Raw genomic sequence first — 13784 nt, forward strand, 5'->3', positions numbered from 1 at the left:
AGTATAAAATAGCAGCAGCATCTGGAACTTTTTGGCTCGAAAAGCGACTCAAATGACTAAAACAAAACGGTAGTTGTTACTAATCAATTGATCAACTGTGTTTCATCTCTAAATAGTATAAGCATAGAGATAATTTTGTCTAATATTATTATTAGACATTTTGGCAGAGAAAATCAATATGGATACTAGGCGTGAGATCCCAGCAGGGTGCGTTCCTTTACTGACAGGCAGTATTGAAACAGAGGTGTCAAAATGATTGCAGTAGATTCTTTCAGGAGGATATTTTTATCACTTATTTTCTTGTTTTCTTTTTTCATTAGGCAGGAGAGTGATGTTTCTAGACCAGCAGGCAGGACAGATATACCTCTGCAGATGCAAATCAGGCCATATGGAGCCACTGAAGCAAAGATTGTAGAAACGTAATATATGGCAGCTGAAAACTCTGTTTTTTATGATCCTAACATAGCCGTGTGCTGTTTCCTCAGTGTGTGGAGATATCCACGGCCAGTTCTTCGACCTGATGAAGCTGTTTGAAGTGGGAGGTTCTCCTGCCAACACGCGCTACCTCTTCCTAGGGGACTATGTGGACAGGGGCTACTTCAGTATCGAGGTGAGGATGGACACTTGGTCTAGTACTGCACACACTTCACTATGGCATATACTGTATATGAACATGTCTATTTTACTGGGTGTGTGTTCACTCAAAACGCTGTAAGCTTGCTGTATTGTGTATACAGTAAGCTTACAACTAGATCAATGTCGAGTGTAGTTTATATTACCCTGAAGTGTATTATACAGCTTCTAGTGGCAAGGTTTATTTCACTATGGAGGTATACAGTTACAACACCGTGCTGTATGTATTATAAATGTACAAAAGGTACTTGAGCTTAGCATTGACACACCACAATGTGTGTCTGGAAAATACACATAGGCCAAAGTGATTTAAAATTCATGGATCATTCAAGGTCAGTAATCACTAACAAGAGTATAATATGCTGCTTACTGAAATATGTATGGAAACTGAGAGGAGATAGTATATCCAGCGGGCTGTCTGGACGTTCTGTAAAATAGACGTGAGTGCAATAAAGTATTTTTGTGACTTCGTTTGGCAGAAAAGCGCCACAGATCAGGAGTGTGACTTGAATCCATAATAATAATACAAGCACATGGTGCAAGCCACCGTGGCATGAGGGATGTGTCATTGACATGGAGTGAGTTTGGAGGGGAGGGAGCAACATTTAGGCCACCTTCCTAACACACTTCAAGGGCACTTAGACAGGGGACTTAATGAAGAGCGTGGGTGATACTCTGTAAAGGTGAGAGAACACCCTCTGAGCCATTTGATTAACAAAGTGATAACATGGTGGAGGATTTTATATTCTAAAAGACGTCAGCCACAGCTGTTTACAATTAGTTTTTTTCCTGTTAACTCGATAAGCGAGCTCTTATTTGGGATGATTCTTGTCAAAACCCTGTTTGTGTCTATCTTTAGACCGGGGTAAGGATCAATTTGCTTTCAGCTCAATCAATTTGGGCAGTGGATGTTTCATTCAGAGAAGGAATTCCTTCTAACGCCTCCATCGTGATTCTCTGTGTCTCACTTTGAATTTCCAGTTTGAATTTAATGAGGAGAAGTGAAAGTGAAATGACTCCGACTCTGCCTCATACAATTACGTTAAAGATGAAGATGGAGCCAGGAAATGGTTAGTTTAGCTTTAGCAAAAAGACTGGGAGAAACAAATGAAGCTATGCAAGTTGTTTCCTCCAGTCTTTTTGCTAAGCTTAACTAACCATTTCCTGGCTCCATCTTCATATTTAACATACCTACGATATTCAGAGCATTAATAGCATCAAACAACTATTTGCTATGTAAAGATATAGAAGAGTAATGTCTACCTGAGCAGAGAATGAAGTCGCTCTCCCTCTGTTGTAATCCGAGTTTCTCCTTGTTTTCGGACCCACCTCGTGTGCTTTTAATGCATTGGCTAGCTCACGGCCGCCACTCTGCGCTGCTCTCATACGGCGGTTACAGCTGATAACGCCGTCCCGACAGATGGCGCCGTAACGGAAGCGTAGCCCCCACCCTCTGGTTCCCCCCCAAGTTAACACTGTTAGCTCTGTCAGCACTCTGGTGCTTTTGTTTTCACTGTTAGCGCTGTTAGCACCGTTAGCTACGAGCCGCCGGCTCATCTGTCGCCATGTTGAGAGCCGTACGGAGGCAATATAAATGGTTCAAATCTTGCATTTAGCACCTTAGAAACTCACTAATCAAGCACTTTGTATGTTGTTTGTTTGATGCATACAAAATGGAAATGTTGTGGTTTTCTATTAGCTTAGCTTAGCATAAAGACTGGGTATGACTGGACCTTATTTCCTTAAATGTGCTTTGAGCGAGGCAATATAAGAAATTATACTATACTAATACTATATACAGCAAATATGTGATTAGTTTAGTTTGTTACAAGGTAGTATTTATGCTGCAATTACTAAATGTACCCCCAAATTCAGAAACTGCCTCTTTTTTGACAAGTTTAATGATGTTGCTGTTAACGTGCAGCTGCTTATCTCTAACCAGTTGTTATGCTTTCTCTTCCCTGGTGAACCTTTAGTGTGTGTTATACCTGTGGTCACTGAAAATCCTCTACCCAAAGACGCTCTTTCTTCTACGGGGAAACCATGAATGTAGACATCTGACAGAATATTTCACCTTCAAACAAGAATGTGAGTCTCTCTTTTGTTTCCTCCTAATATAATGTGCTCTCCTTCTCTCTGTCTCTCTCTCTCTCTCTGTCTCTCTCTCTCTCTGTCTCTCTCTCTCTCTCTCTCTCTCTCTCTCTCTCTCTCTCTCTCTCTCTCCCCTCACATTTCTGTTGTTCTTCCCTCTTTAACCTCATCCCTTCCTACTCCTTCAAATTACATCCGTTCTTTCTGTTAAAGTTATTATAAAACTAAGTTGGGCTGCAGCCAACAGTTATTTTCAGTATTGATTTATCTGCAGATCATTTTTTTAATGAATTGATTACATCGCTTGTCGCGAAGAAGGATAAATAACTCTCCAAATTTAGGCTAAATTATGGCGAGGAAAAACTGTCATGGCCATTTTCAAAGGGGTTCCTTGACCTCCGACCTCAAGATATGTGAATGAAAATGGGTTCTATGGGTACCCTCGAGTCTCCCCTTTACAGACATGCCCACTTTATGATAATCACATGCAGTTTGGGGCAAGTCATAGTCAAGTCAACACACTGACACACTGACAGCTGTTGTTGCCTGTTGGGCTGCAGTTTGTCATGTTATGATCTGAGCATATTTTTTATGCTAAATGCAGTACCTGTGAGGGTTTCTGGACAATATTTGTCATTGTTTTATGTTGTTAATTGATTTCCAATAATAAATATATACATACATTTGCATAAAGCAAGCATATTTACCTCACTGCCCGACGACCTATCCTAACCCTAACCATTCGAGGTCTGTGGCTAACCTTAACGATCTGGCGAGAGTTTCCTCCCTCCTTTCCCACACAACCCTCTACTACTTCTATACTCCTTCTCTTCTTCCTTATTTCCTATTCCTCTCCCTCTTCCTTTCTGTCCATCCTCCATCTTTTCCTCCCTCTCTCTCTCTACTGTCTCTCTGACTCTCCTCGCGTCCTGTCCGAGAGTGGGTGATTAGCAGCAAATTAATTTGGCCCTTAATGATTGGCTCAGGGACTCGCTCCTCTGTGTCTGATTGGCCAAGGGACAAGGAAGCTAATTTCCCCTGGTGCTCCTGGCGAATAGTGGTCGCCCTCAATTACCATCTGCTGTGTGTGTGTGTGTGAGTGTGTACGTGTGTGTGTATGTGTGTGTGTGTGTGTGTGTGCACCACAAGAGCATGTACTGTGACTGCATGCGTGTGCAAGAGCGTCTTCATAAATGTTTAAGTGTCTGTGTATGGAAGGAGCTGAAAACTGGTGGACTAGCAATAATGAGCTCTTGCTCTACACAAGGCAGATGGAGAGCTTGACAAACACACTCTTCGCTGTCTCACACACACACACACACACACACACACACACACATGCTGGCTACTGTACGCTGTTACTCTACAATACTGGCTTTGATTTGTGTACGTGTCGCTCTCATGTCCTCACACTCTCCTTCCCATCTCTCTTTCTTCCCCCCTCGCCGTCTCATCTCCTTCCTCTCTTCCTCTTAACCTCTCCTCCTCCTCCTGTCTCCTCCCATCAATCTCTCTCCTTCTCGCTTTATGAAATTATCATCCTCCTCTTCTCTCCTCCCTCCTCCCTGCTCGCTCTCATCCAAAATCCACCCTTCTTTCTTCCCCTTCTATCGCTCTCCTCCGATCTCCTTTCAGCTATTTTAATCCTGTGATATTGTTTTGTGTCAGATGTATCGTTACGCCCATGTGTGAAATGTACTTTAAAGATGCTGCGTGTTGGATGTCTTTATTGATATCGCTGCCAAATCAAAGGAGTTTTTCATAAAGCAAAAAAAATCAGCCTCACAGTGACGCCTCTACGCTGCTTCATGCTTATATTTGGGTCAGATTTTGTTCACTGGAAACAGAATTGGACTGTAATAATATAGCAATATGGAGCATTTTTTCCACCAATGTACATTTCTTCTCTGGGATGTAGCATTTCTAAATCATCAGAGAGGAGAGAAACAGGTCATATGGGATTGCTGGAGAGGAGATGGACGCATAAATGAATATGCTATGTGAGAATCCTACATGTTATACTGCCTTTACACCCAAGTGAACTGACTTATGTTTTTAGTGGAACTGTGTGAAACCTTTAGATGACTGAGTTCTTTAGATCCGTCCATGCCGAAGCTCCATGTTTGTTTGTTCTCTGCGCTCCTTGTTGCAGTGTGTTTGTGTGCGATATGTATCAGGGACTGACTGTACGTTTTGCGGGGATGGTGGCTGTTCAAAGCATGTCAAAACACATTCAGGCGCTTCTTTGTCTCAAGCCTTGAAATATCTCTCCGCCCCTCTAACCACCTCCAGGTAAGATCAAGTACTCGGAGCAGGTGTATGACTCCTGCATGGAGGCGTTTGATTGCCTGCCCCTGGCAGCCCTAATGAACCAGCAGTTCCTGTGTGTGCATGGGGGGCTCTCACCAGAGATCCACACGCTGGACGACATCAAGAAGGTACGAAAAGAGGCACACACACATGCAATTTAGCCGCCCTACAACGGCAAAACACAGTAATATGTTTGGTCAAAATGAGTTAAGACCTGAATCTGGCTCTTTGACATCTGTTTTAAGACTATATTTAGTATGATATGGGAAGATGCCAAATCATTTGTTCTGATTGGTTTAAAAGTCTTGAAATGTGGTACAGACATACTTTGGGCAAGTATCTAACAGGGCAACTTTAACATTTTTAGATCACATAAAAAAAAATCACACTTTTCACACTAGTCAAATCAGGATTTTTGAAAAATGAAGAAAAACACTAACATGATGTTTATTTTATTTTTTTAAACAATATGTTTATTGAGATTTTCCACTTTTCACAACAAGAGATACAATACAATCAATACAAACAGCATCAGCCATCACTTCCCTCAAACCCCCCCAAGATGTCCTTAATGGAATAGAAAGGAGAAAAAAATTAATTAATCAATAAAAACAATACAAAGAAAAAAAGAAGACAAGAAACAAAACAATAAATGAATAAGTCAATTAATCAATGAATTAATTAAATAATAATAAAAACAATAAAAAGAAATATTAGAAAACATAATGCTTATTAAATGTCATGGATATAAAAAATGTTTACACTGCATATGTGTGTATATTTTTGATATTCAACCTGTTATGAGATAATGGATACCAAATTGTGCTCCTGGTAGTTTCTGGGATACAGCCATTTTCTTATCATACTATATTTAGTCTTTTGGTTACATGGGACTACCATTTATTCCTAAAATAGATTTGGAAAATGTCTTCAGATTGGTGCTTAGGTAAGCCTAGAGAGCACTTCCACCAAAAGGAAATTAAACATTTCAGTTGCCGACACAAATGGGGTTTAAACAAACTAGTTCAAATGGACAAGAAAGCTGAAAGAACACATTTATATTGGTAGATAGAAATATTTTCCTCTTTCATTCACACCATTTTTAGGTGTTATTTAGGTTGTATTGCAATTAGTTTTTGGGTAAAATAAGGCATTAAATGAAGGCATTACAACCGTTCTAACTACTACACAGTTTGCCTGCCAGCCTGAAACCCATTTTTTCTCAACTTCACTGCCTCTATATTTACTGCTTTATACATAGCAGCAACATTTATTATTCTCCTGATCGCTACGAAAAATGTTAATGTAGCATGTTACTGACTTATGTGCACCTGCGAGCGCTGACGTAAACACACACCAACTCCTATTTATGCCTTAATACCCTCATGTACCGTCAATGCAGAGACTCCATAAGAGACCAGTGCATACAGTAACCGGTAAAAGAGACCCACACACACAAGCTGCATGTATACAGTTCACAGTGATACAGAACACAAAGGCTCACACATGAACACAGAAGAGACATGAGGACACACACTTCCTCATCTAATGGCAGTGTTTCCATGGTGAATCTGCTGGTGTGACATCTTCTCCCTCCTGTGTGGTGAGGGTTGCCATGGAGATGCTCTGCTCTGACAGTATGTGTTTGTGTGTGTTTGCTTTTCTTTCTCTTTTGATTTATCCTATATGTGCTGGTACATTTTGTGTGTGTGTGAACGGTTTATATATAATTAAAAAAAAAAAAGTTAGGTATCTGATATGTGTTTGTGTGAGGGTTTATGGGTGTCTATTTATTTCTATGTGTGACTATTTGTGTCTTTGTGTCTCTGTGTGTGTTCTTTGTATGTCCTAGTTGGACCGGTTCAAGGAGCCCCCGGCGTTTGGGCCCATGTGCGACCTGCTGTGGGCCGACCCCCTGGAAGACTTTGGCAACGAGAAGACCCAGGAGTACTTTGGACACAACACAGTCAGAGGCTGCTCCTATTTCTACAGGTACGGGACAAAATGACTCCTCACAAGGACCAACAAAAAGAAATATTACATAAGAGTCCTGATCAATTTGAGTGTGAGTGAATATAGTCTGGTATCGCTGATCCCCGTGCTTATAAAGCTCAGAGATATGAACTAACCTGATATCCAAACAAGCCAGAATGAGTGTAATATTGAGAGATAAAAAAAAAATACACACTATGAACAATATTCTTTTAAATTAGCAGCTGAAACGTGAAGACAGAAATAAGTCTGATCCTCAAATGTGTTCCTGATCCTTCATTCGACGTCTTTTAATGATCTGGGCGCCTTGTGATCGCCCACCGTTAGCGAGATGTGACTGACTTTCAGCTATAAAAGTGGAATCTAATAAGTTTGGTGGACTTCAGTCTATTGGTTTGGGATGTTGGTTGATGAGAAAAGAGAAGGTGACTTCCTGCACGGTTACGCCACATCCAAGATCCAATAACAATCACTGGGATTTGTACAAGAGACAGAAAATCTTGGCCAGTTTACACACACTCACACATTCAGCGTACGGGCAAACACATAAACACGGCGCATTCACAAACGCACACACACACAGTTCCGTTTCAGCATGAAACGATATCCCACAATCCCCAGGGAGACTGCACGGTTCTGTTGCTATGACGACTGGCTACTCCTGCCAGATATGGAGTGATATTAAGATACAGTGAGAGAAAGAGGGAGAGCAACATGGGAGGAGGGTTGGTGGGGTAGAAGATGAAAGATGGAAATATAAAAATGGAGGAATGTAAAGACAAGGAGCTGAAAGGCAGGTGGAGCGTCGGCGCGGTCGTAGCTGCACGTGGAGAGCGCGTAAAAGTCGGTGTTATGACATGTTGTCTGTGGAGAACACAGTGATTTTCTATGTTTAGCAGACACAGCATCAATCGACCAGCTAGTGTAAACTCGGCCCCCTCAGCACTGAGGAGGCCATAAGCCCTGCTCAGGTCTGCCTTGTGCTCGCTGATGCCCCCTGTTGGTCTCAGTCAGACCTTAGAAAACAAGAGGCCCACTCATCTCCCACTGCTCCCACTTTAAATACTTCCATCTGTTTTGTGGTTCTTGATATAATAACATGTGGCATGTTTGCTTTGTAAAGTGGTTTTTACTGTGTGGATATTTCTTCTCCTTTCCATTGCCTCACCTCAGATACTTGCTCTGACTCTTTTCTCCCTGTGTCTCTCTTTTTCGTCCACAGTTACCCGGCAGTGTGCGAGTTCCTACAGACCAACAACCTGCTGTCAATCATCAGAGCGCATGAAGCACAGGATGCTGGGTAAGCTGACTGACTGTCGCGGCTTAAAAAGAGAGCACCATTTAATTTAATGGCTTACCTTGACATTTCATGTTCCGAGTCCTTCTTTTTCTTTGTCAGTGAACTGGCACATTACGGGGGGAAAGAGGTTCCACAATTTTCCCTCTGTCACCCTTAGACTGTGTTATTAGTATTGTTAGAGTTTGTCTGACGGAGAGCACCAACAGCCTGAACAACATTCAGGTCAACTAACTCATCTCCTGAAAACAGAACGGTAAGGCAAAGAGCAGTGTGAGGTTAGCATCGCTAGTCTAAATAAAGCAGCGAGGGCAAAAAACACAATTTACTGACCCACAAATCCACTCCTGGCATCTGTTATCTTAGTGTAAATCCTCTAAATATAATAGTGCTGCCTTAATTGCGGCATTATGAGTTGTGCCTTCGCTGTGGTTTGGGGCGAACCCATTAACAGTATTTTATCCGTCATGCAGCTGGGCAGTCTGGGTAATCGCACTTGCATAAGTGTACCAACCAGTTTATACTTCTAAATAGTACCTAATGTATAGATGAAATAATGTGTGTTCATTTAAAACTGCTGACACTTTAAAGTCCGGGTAAATGTGAACTACAGTATATAGTACTGAATTGTGGAGTTAAACCGTTAAACTGTTTTTCTCCATTGTTGTGTTTAGGTTTATTTGGGCAGGCCTGAAATCACGTCTCGATGACGCACTGGAGCCATCCTTAACAAAACCCCTCCTCCAACACTATTTAAAAACTAGAGCACATAGCATCAGTGGTTCTCCCGCTCAATCGTGAGTTACAGCACTTCATTACTACAGCCTACAGTCTGCTAGCAGTGGTGTACTCGCCATCTGGCATACCGTGAGAAATCCCAGTGGGCTGTCAAAAAATCCATAACGTTTTTACTGGCCGTCCGTCTCTCACCTGCCCACTCTGTCTGCCTGTTATTCAGGGTGCTCATGAGAACGTGCTGTATGCGTGTTTCAGGACTGGGCTCACTGGCCAATCGCAACCAAGTTAGTTAAACTTGTGCTTACGTCATAATAGGGCTGGGCGATATGGAGAAAATCAAATATCACAATATTTGTATCAATATTTTGCGACGATATTGTTGGCTTAGCTATTGGTGCTTTCACAAAATGTTTACTAAATATTTAACCATCAGTAATGTGGATATAATGACTAAGTGGTTAAAGGCAAATAGTAGGAACAGCTAGAACAGTCTGGTAAGTTCAGAAAATGACATCACTTTGTTATAATGCAGCCTTTAAAACCAGGAAAAGACAAAGTTTGTGAAAAGTTAAAGAGCAAAACAAGAACCGCATTGTACTGATGACGTTGATTGTACATCGGTTATACACAGGTTCCTAGAGAGAATAACATCGTTGATAAAGTTACACAGGACACTGGAACACCATAAAAACAGACAATATTAAAACCACTCTAATAAGAAAACTAATTCTGCTGCACACCTAGATTATATTTGTTTATAATATATAACCCAAATCCTTGATTACTGATGAGTTTGGTAATTAGTCTATCCTCAAGGGACCCGGCTAGTAGAGGCTGCTTTGGTGCTTTGTTTGTTGGTACAAATGAAATGTGCGTTGTGTTCATTATCATGTCTTATCTCGGTAGCTTCTTTGCATGCATGAAACTAATTGCACCCACACTTGTTATTGTTGTGACTAAGTCACTCACTAGATCTGGGCCCTAATTCAAAATGTTAGCTTTGAGCTGGCAGCTTCACTCAAACACTGGGGGCTGTCAGTACCCTCATTTTACCCACACAGATTCCTTCGTTTGTTTATAAATGCGTGGCTGTCTCGCCTTCAACACAGTCTCTGTCTGGTTTTAAAGACCTCTGAAGTGAATCCTCAGATTTCATCCACAACATGTTTTTTTATTTATTTGAGTAGCTGTAACGTGGGCGGTTGTGTTTGTCTCTCTTTCCTAAGGTATCGTATGTACAGGAAGAGTCAGACTACAGGTTTCCCTTCCCTCATCACAATCTTCTCTGCTCCAAACTACCTGGACGTCTACAACAACAAAGGTCAGACACACACACACACAGCACTGCGGTGCAACTGTTCCAAACAGTATGATATTCTTCATCCAAGTAGTGAACATTTTTAACCTGAATAATGTTATTTGTCTCAGTATAACTGTATGTTTAACACATTTGATGATTGATATGTAAGGGATAATGTACAGCGAGCTGGTCATTATTGTGAAATAAACCCTGACAGGGCGATGCGGTGAAGAGGAGGGGTCTTGCATCACCCTGAAGGGGTTTATTTCACAACAATGACCCGCTCGGTGTACATTATCCCGCTTATTACACTACTTTGACTACTTACTTAAGAAGTCAATAATTTGACACAAAAACGGTCCTCCAGTGTCCGAGATTAGAACTGTGCCCATAGCAACGGTCTGTTATACATAGCAACGGTCTGCTATAAAGAAATAACAGACCATGGAGCGTCGTGATTGACCAATCAGAATCGAGTATTAAACAAAGCTGTGTAATATTTAGGGAATATTATTGTCTACTATCTGACCAAAGTGGAAAAGGCTATAATGTGTGTGTATGTGCGTGTGTGTGTCCAGCGGCGGTGCTGAAGTATGAGAACAACGTGATGAACATCCGTCAGTTCAACTGCTCTCCTCACCCCTACTGGCTGCCCAACTTTATGGACGTCTTCACCTGGTCGCTGCCTTTCGTGGGAGAAAAGGGTATCACATATCATTTATTCAGTCTCTTCCACATACAGTGCATTATAATAAAAACATCACAAGGTCAGGTTGTCTTCAGTGATGTTGTAATAATTAAATGAATACTACAATCGTAGACAAAACCTACTTCAGGCTAAACTATGTTATCACGGCTTCTAAACCTGATTTAAATCTGAACTATTTGGGGTTTGATGGACTTTGTGCTCCAACTCAGACAGATCACCAGCATTTTCATTATGCAGGCATACATCTCATATAAAATACTATAAAATAGCAGACACATGGACAATAAATTAAAGGTACAGTGCGTATGATTTGGCGGCATCTAGTGGTGTGGTTGCAGATTGCAACCACCTGAGTACCCCTCCACTCACTCCTCCCTTTCCAAGACTGCAGTAACGTGAGCCACCGAGTACAAAATCGTGGTAACGCTGCTCGCCTCTCTCAGAGGCCATCCTTACCATAATAACACTACTATAGAAGCAACGGAAGTCAGACGGCGGCTGGCTCTATCATGCTTTTGCACTCTGCAGCTCACGTTACCGCAGTTTCACAAGCGTGTCGGAGAACTACGGTGGCCTTCAGGTAACGTAAAAGCATGAAAGGCTCTCTCTAGAGCTAGTGTTTGGTTTGTCCGTTCTGGGCTACTATAGAAACATGGCGGAGCAACATTGCAGACTCCGTGCCAAGAAGTGAAAGTCAATTGTTGGTTCCATTGCAACATCAGCGCCCAGCAGCAAAGCTACGGTTCCCCCATTTTGGACTGAAAGCGACTACCAGACGCCAGTTAAACGTCCGCCTAAAAAGTGCCGTGCAAAAGTAAAACAACATTATTTCTATTCTATTGACACATTCTACCAAAATGGCCTGAGTTAAACAATAAAATATTATAAATATAATAATCGTTTTCAGTCCAAAATGGCGGCAAAAAAAAAACACCGGAGTTTTGTCTCTTTGCTTCTATACTCTTTGCCCTCTCCCTATGTAGATATGAAGGACTCATTCTAAGATAATGTAAACACAACGATTCTTAGTTTCAGGACATTTCTGTCAACTGTAGCTTATGGCCCTTCTGTCAAAATAAAACAGAGGGGCCAACAGTGCAACTGTATTCTTGTGACAAAGATGTGAATAGTCTCAGACTGACAGAACTTGATAGCCTGTGATCCTTTCCATCTTTGTCCTGTCATGAACCTTTAACACCTCCTTAACTAGACAGAAGAGTTCAGTCTGTGCTGCAGAAGTCAGGCACAGCTTAAACAGTCTGGAATTCTAGCTATAACACCATCTGTACAGTGATGAAAACGCATGTAATAACAACGTGCCTATGTTCTTGTTGGATCTCACCAATCAGCAGTTAGAGTAAGCACAGTACAAGGGATAATCTCTATAAAGTTCTTAGTTTTAAAGTTAGATCATTTTTATGTACTTTACATGGTTCTAGTGCCACTTTATAATATTCTCTAAAAATAGCAATTATATCAGCTTAAAAAGGTGTACAACCCCTACTTACAGGATTAGGGACTCGCGGGTAACCAGAGTTTAGTCCGATTTGAGGCATTTTATGCCATTTTTGGACAGCAGCGATGAGATGACAGGAAATGAGGGGACAGAGAGAGAGGGAATGACATGCAACAAGCGTCCCCAGCTGTAGCGTGAACTTGCGGTTCATGGTTGGTGTCTTAATCCCTAGCCACCAGGGTGCAACTATGTCCCTCGCTAAGTGTGTGTGTTTCTGTCTATGTGTCCTGCAGTGACTGAGATGCTGGTCAATGTCCTGAGTATCTGCTCTGACGACGAACTCATGAACGACGGAGAGGAGATCTTCGATGGTAGAAACACTTAACACTGACATTAAAGCAATGTGATTCAAACCTATGTTAATGTGAATACGTAAATAACTGAAATATATGTCAGTAATTACAAATATATTTTGACAATTTTTTTTTTTTATGATGACAAGAAATCACATTAATGAGTTTGTGTTTGTCTCTTTTCCAGCCAGTGCAGCAGCAGCCAGGAAAGAGGTGATCAAAAACAAGATTCGAGCCATTGGGAAGATGGCGAAAATGTTCTCTGTTCTACGGTGGGTTGAGTTCTGGTTGTACATTCTGTGTGTGTGTGTTAATGTGTGTGCCATAGACCGTATATCAAGATGGACAACATGACAGCTCTTCAAAAGTGAAGCCAAAACATCTGGATCGCCCCCTGGTGGCTGGCTGCAGTATAGCTCATAAACCTCACCCCCTCAATGTTAGCGGATGGGACATGGGCCAAACTAAACAATCAAAGTACACGTCAAATACTTTTTTTCCAAAAGATGGTTTCTGTCATTTTAGGTAGTTCTTATCACGCTGATGTATGTTCAAGTGTTCATTTTTCTGATAAGTTTGGTTTTAATTAGTTATTTGATGCTAAAAAAAGGGGTGAGACGTCATGATTGACAGCTGTGATTGACAGCTGCTCTGAGTGAAGTAGTGGCAGTCGGAGGCTCAGAAATTGTACGAGAGAGGAGATGTAACTTTAACTTTCTATAACCATCACCAGTCTGTGTAGTAGAACATGTGTCAATTTGATCATAAATGTAGTTATAGAGATATGGTTAGTTGTCGTGTCTTTCTAGCCAAACAGCTACCGTGGTGCTAACGTAGCAGCTAGGTGGCTCGCGCTAACAAGCTGCGGCTGTGCTCGGCTTGTGATTGGCTCGGGCGGGTTGTTG

General features: G+C 41.6%; 1 protein-coding gene across 3 annotated transcripts in view; it reads left to right on the top strand.

Annotated features, from left to right (window-relative positions):
• ppp3cb (protein phosphatase 3, catalytic subunit, beta isozyme) overlaps positions 1-13784 on the top strand; it is a 39140-nt gene that overhangs the window by 18930 nt on the left and 6426 nt on the right. For all 3 annotated transcript variants that reach the window (XM_074647939.1, XM_074647937.1, XM_074647936.1), the window contains exons 3-11: positions 486-610; positions 2610-2721; positions 5017-5162; positions 6887-7026; positions 8249-8326; positions 10288-10382; positions 10940-11065; positions 12820-12897; positions 13067-13151. In XM_074647939.1, the coding sequence (XP_074504040.1) occupies positions 486-610; positions 2610-2721; positions 5017-5162; positions 6887-7026; positions 8249-8326; positions 10288-10382; positions 10940-11065; positions 12820-12897; positions 13067-13151 (985 nt within the window). The remainder of the gene's footprint in view (positions 1-485; positions 611-2609; positions 2722-5016; positions 5163-6886; positions 7027-8248; positions 8327-10287; positions 10383-10939; positions 11066-12819; positions 12898-13066; positions 13152-13784) is intronic.

This window comes from Sebastes fasciatus, chromosome 10 (genome assembly GCF_043250625.1).
Source record: "Sebastes fasciatus isolate fSebFas1 chromosome 10, fSebFas1.pri, whole genome shotgun sequence".
NCBI lineage: Eukaryota > Metazoa > Chordata > Actinopteri > Perciformes > Sebastidae > Sebastes > Sebastes fasciatus.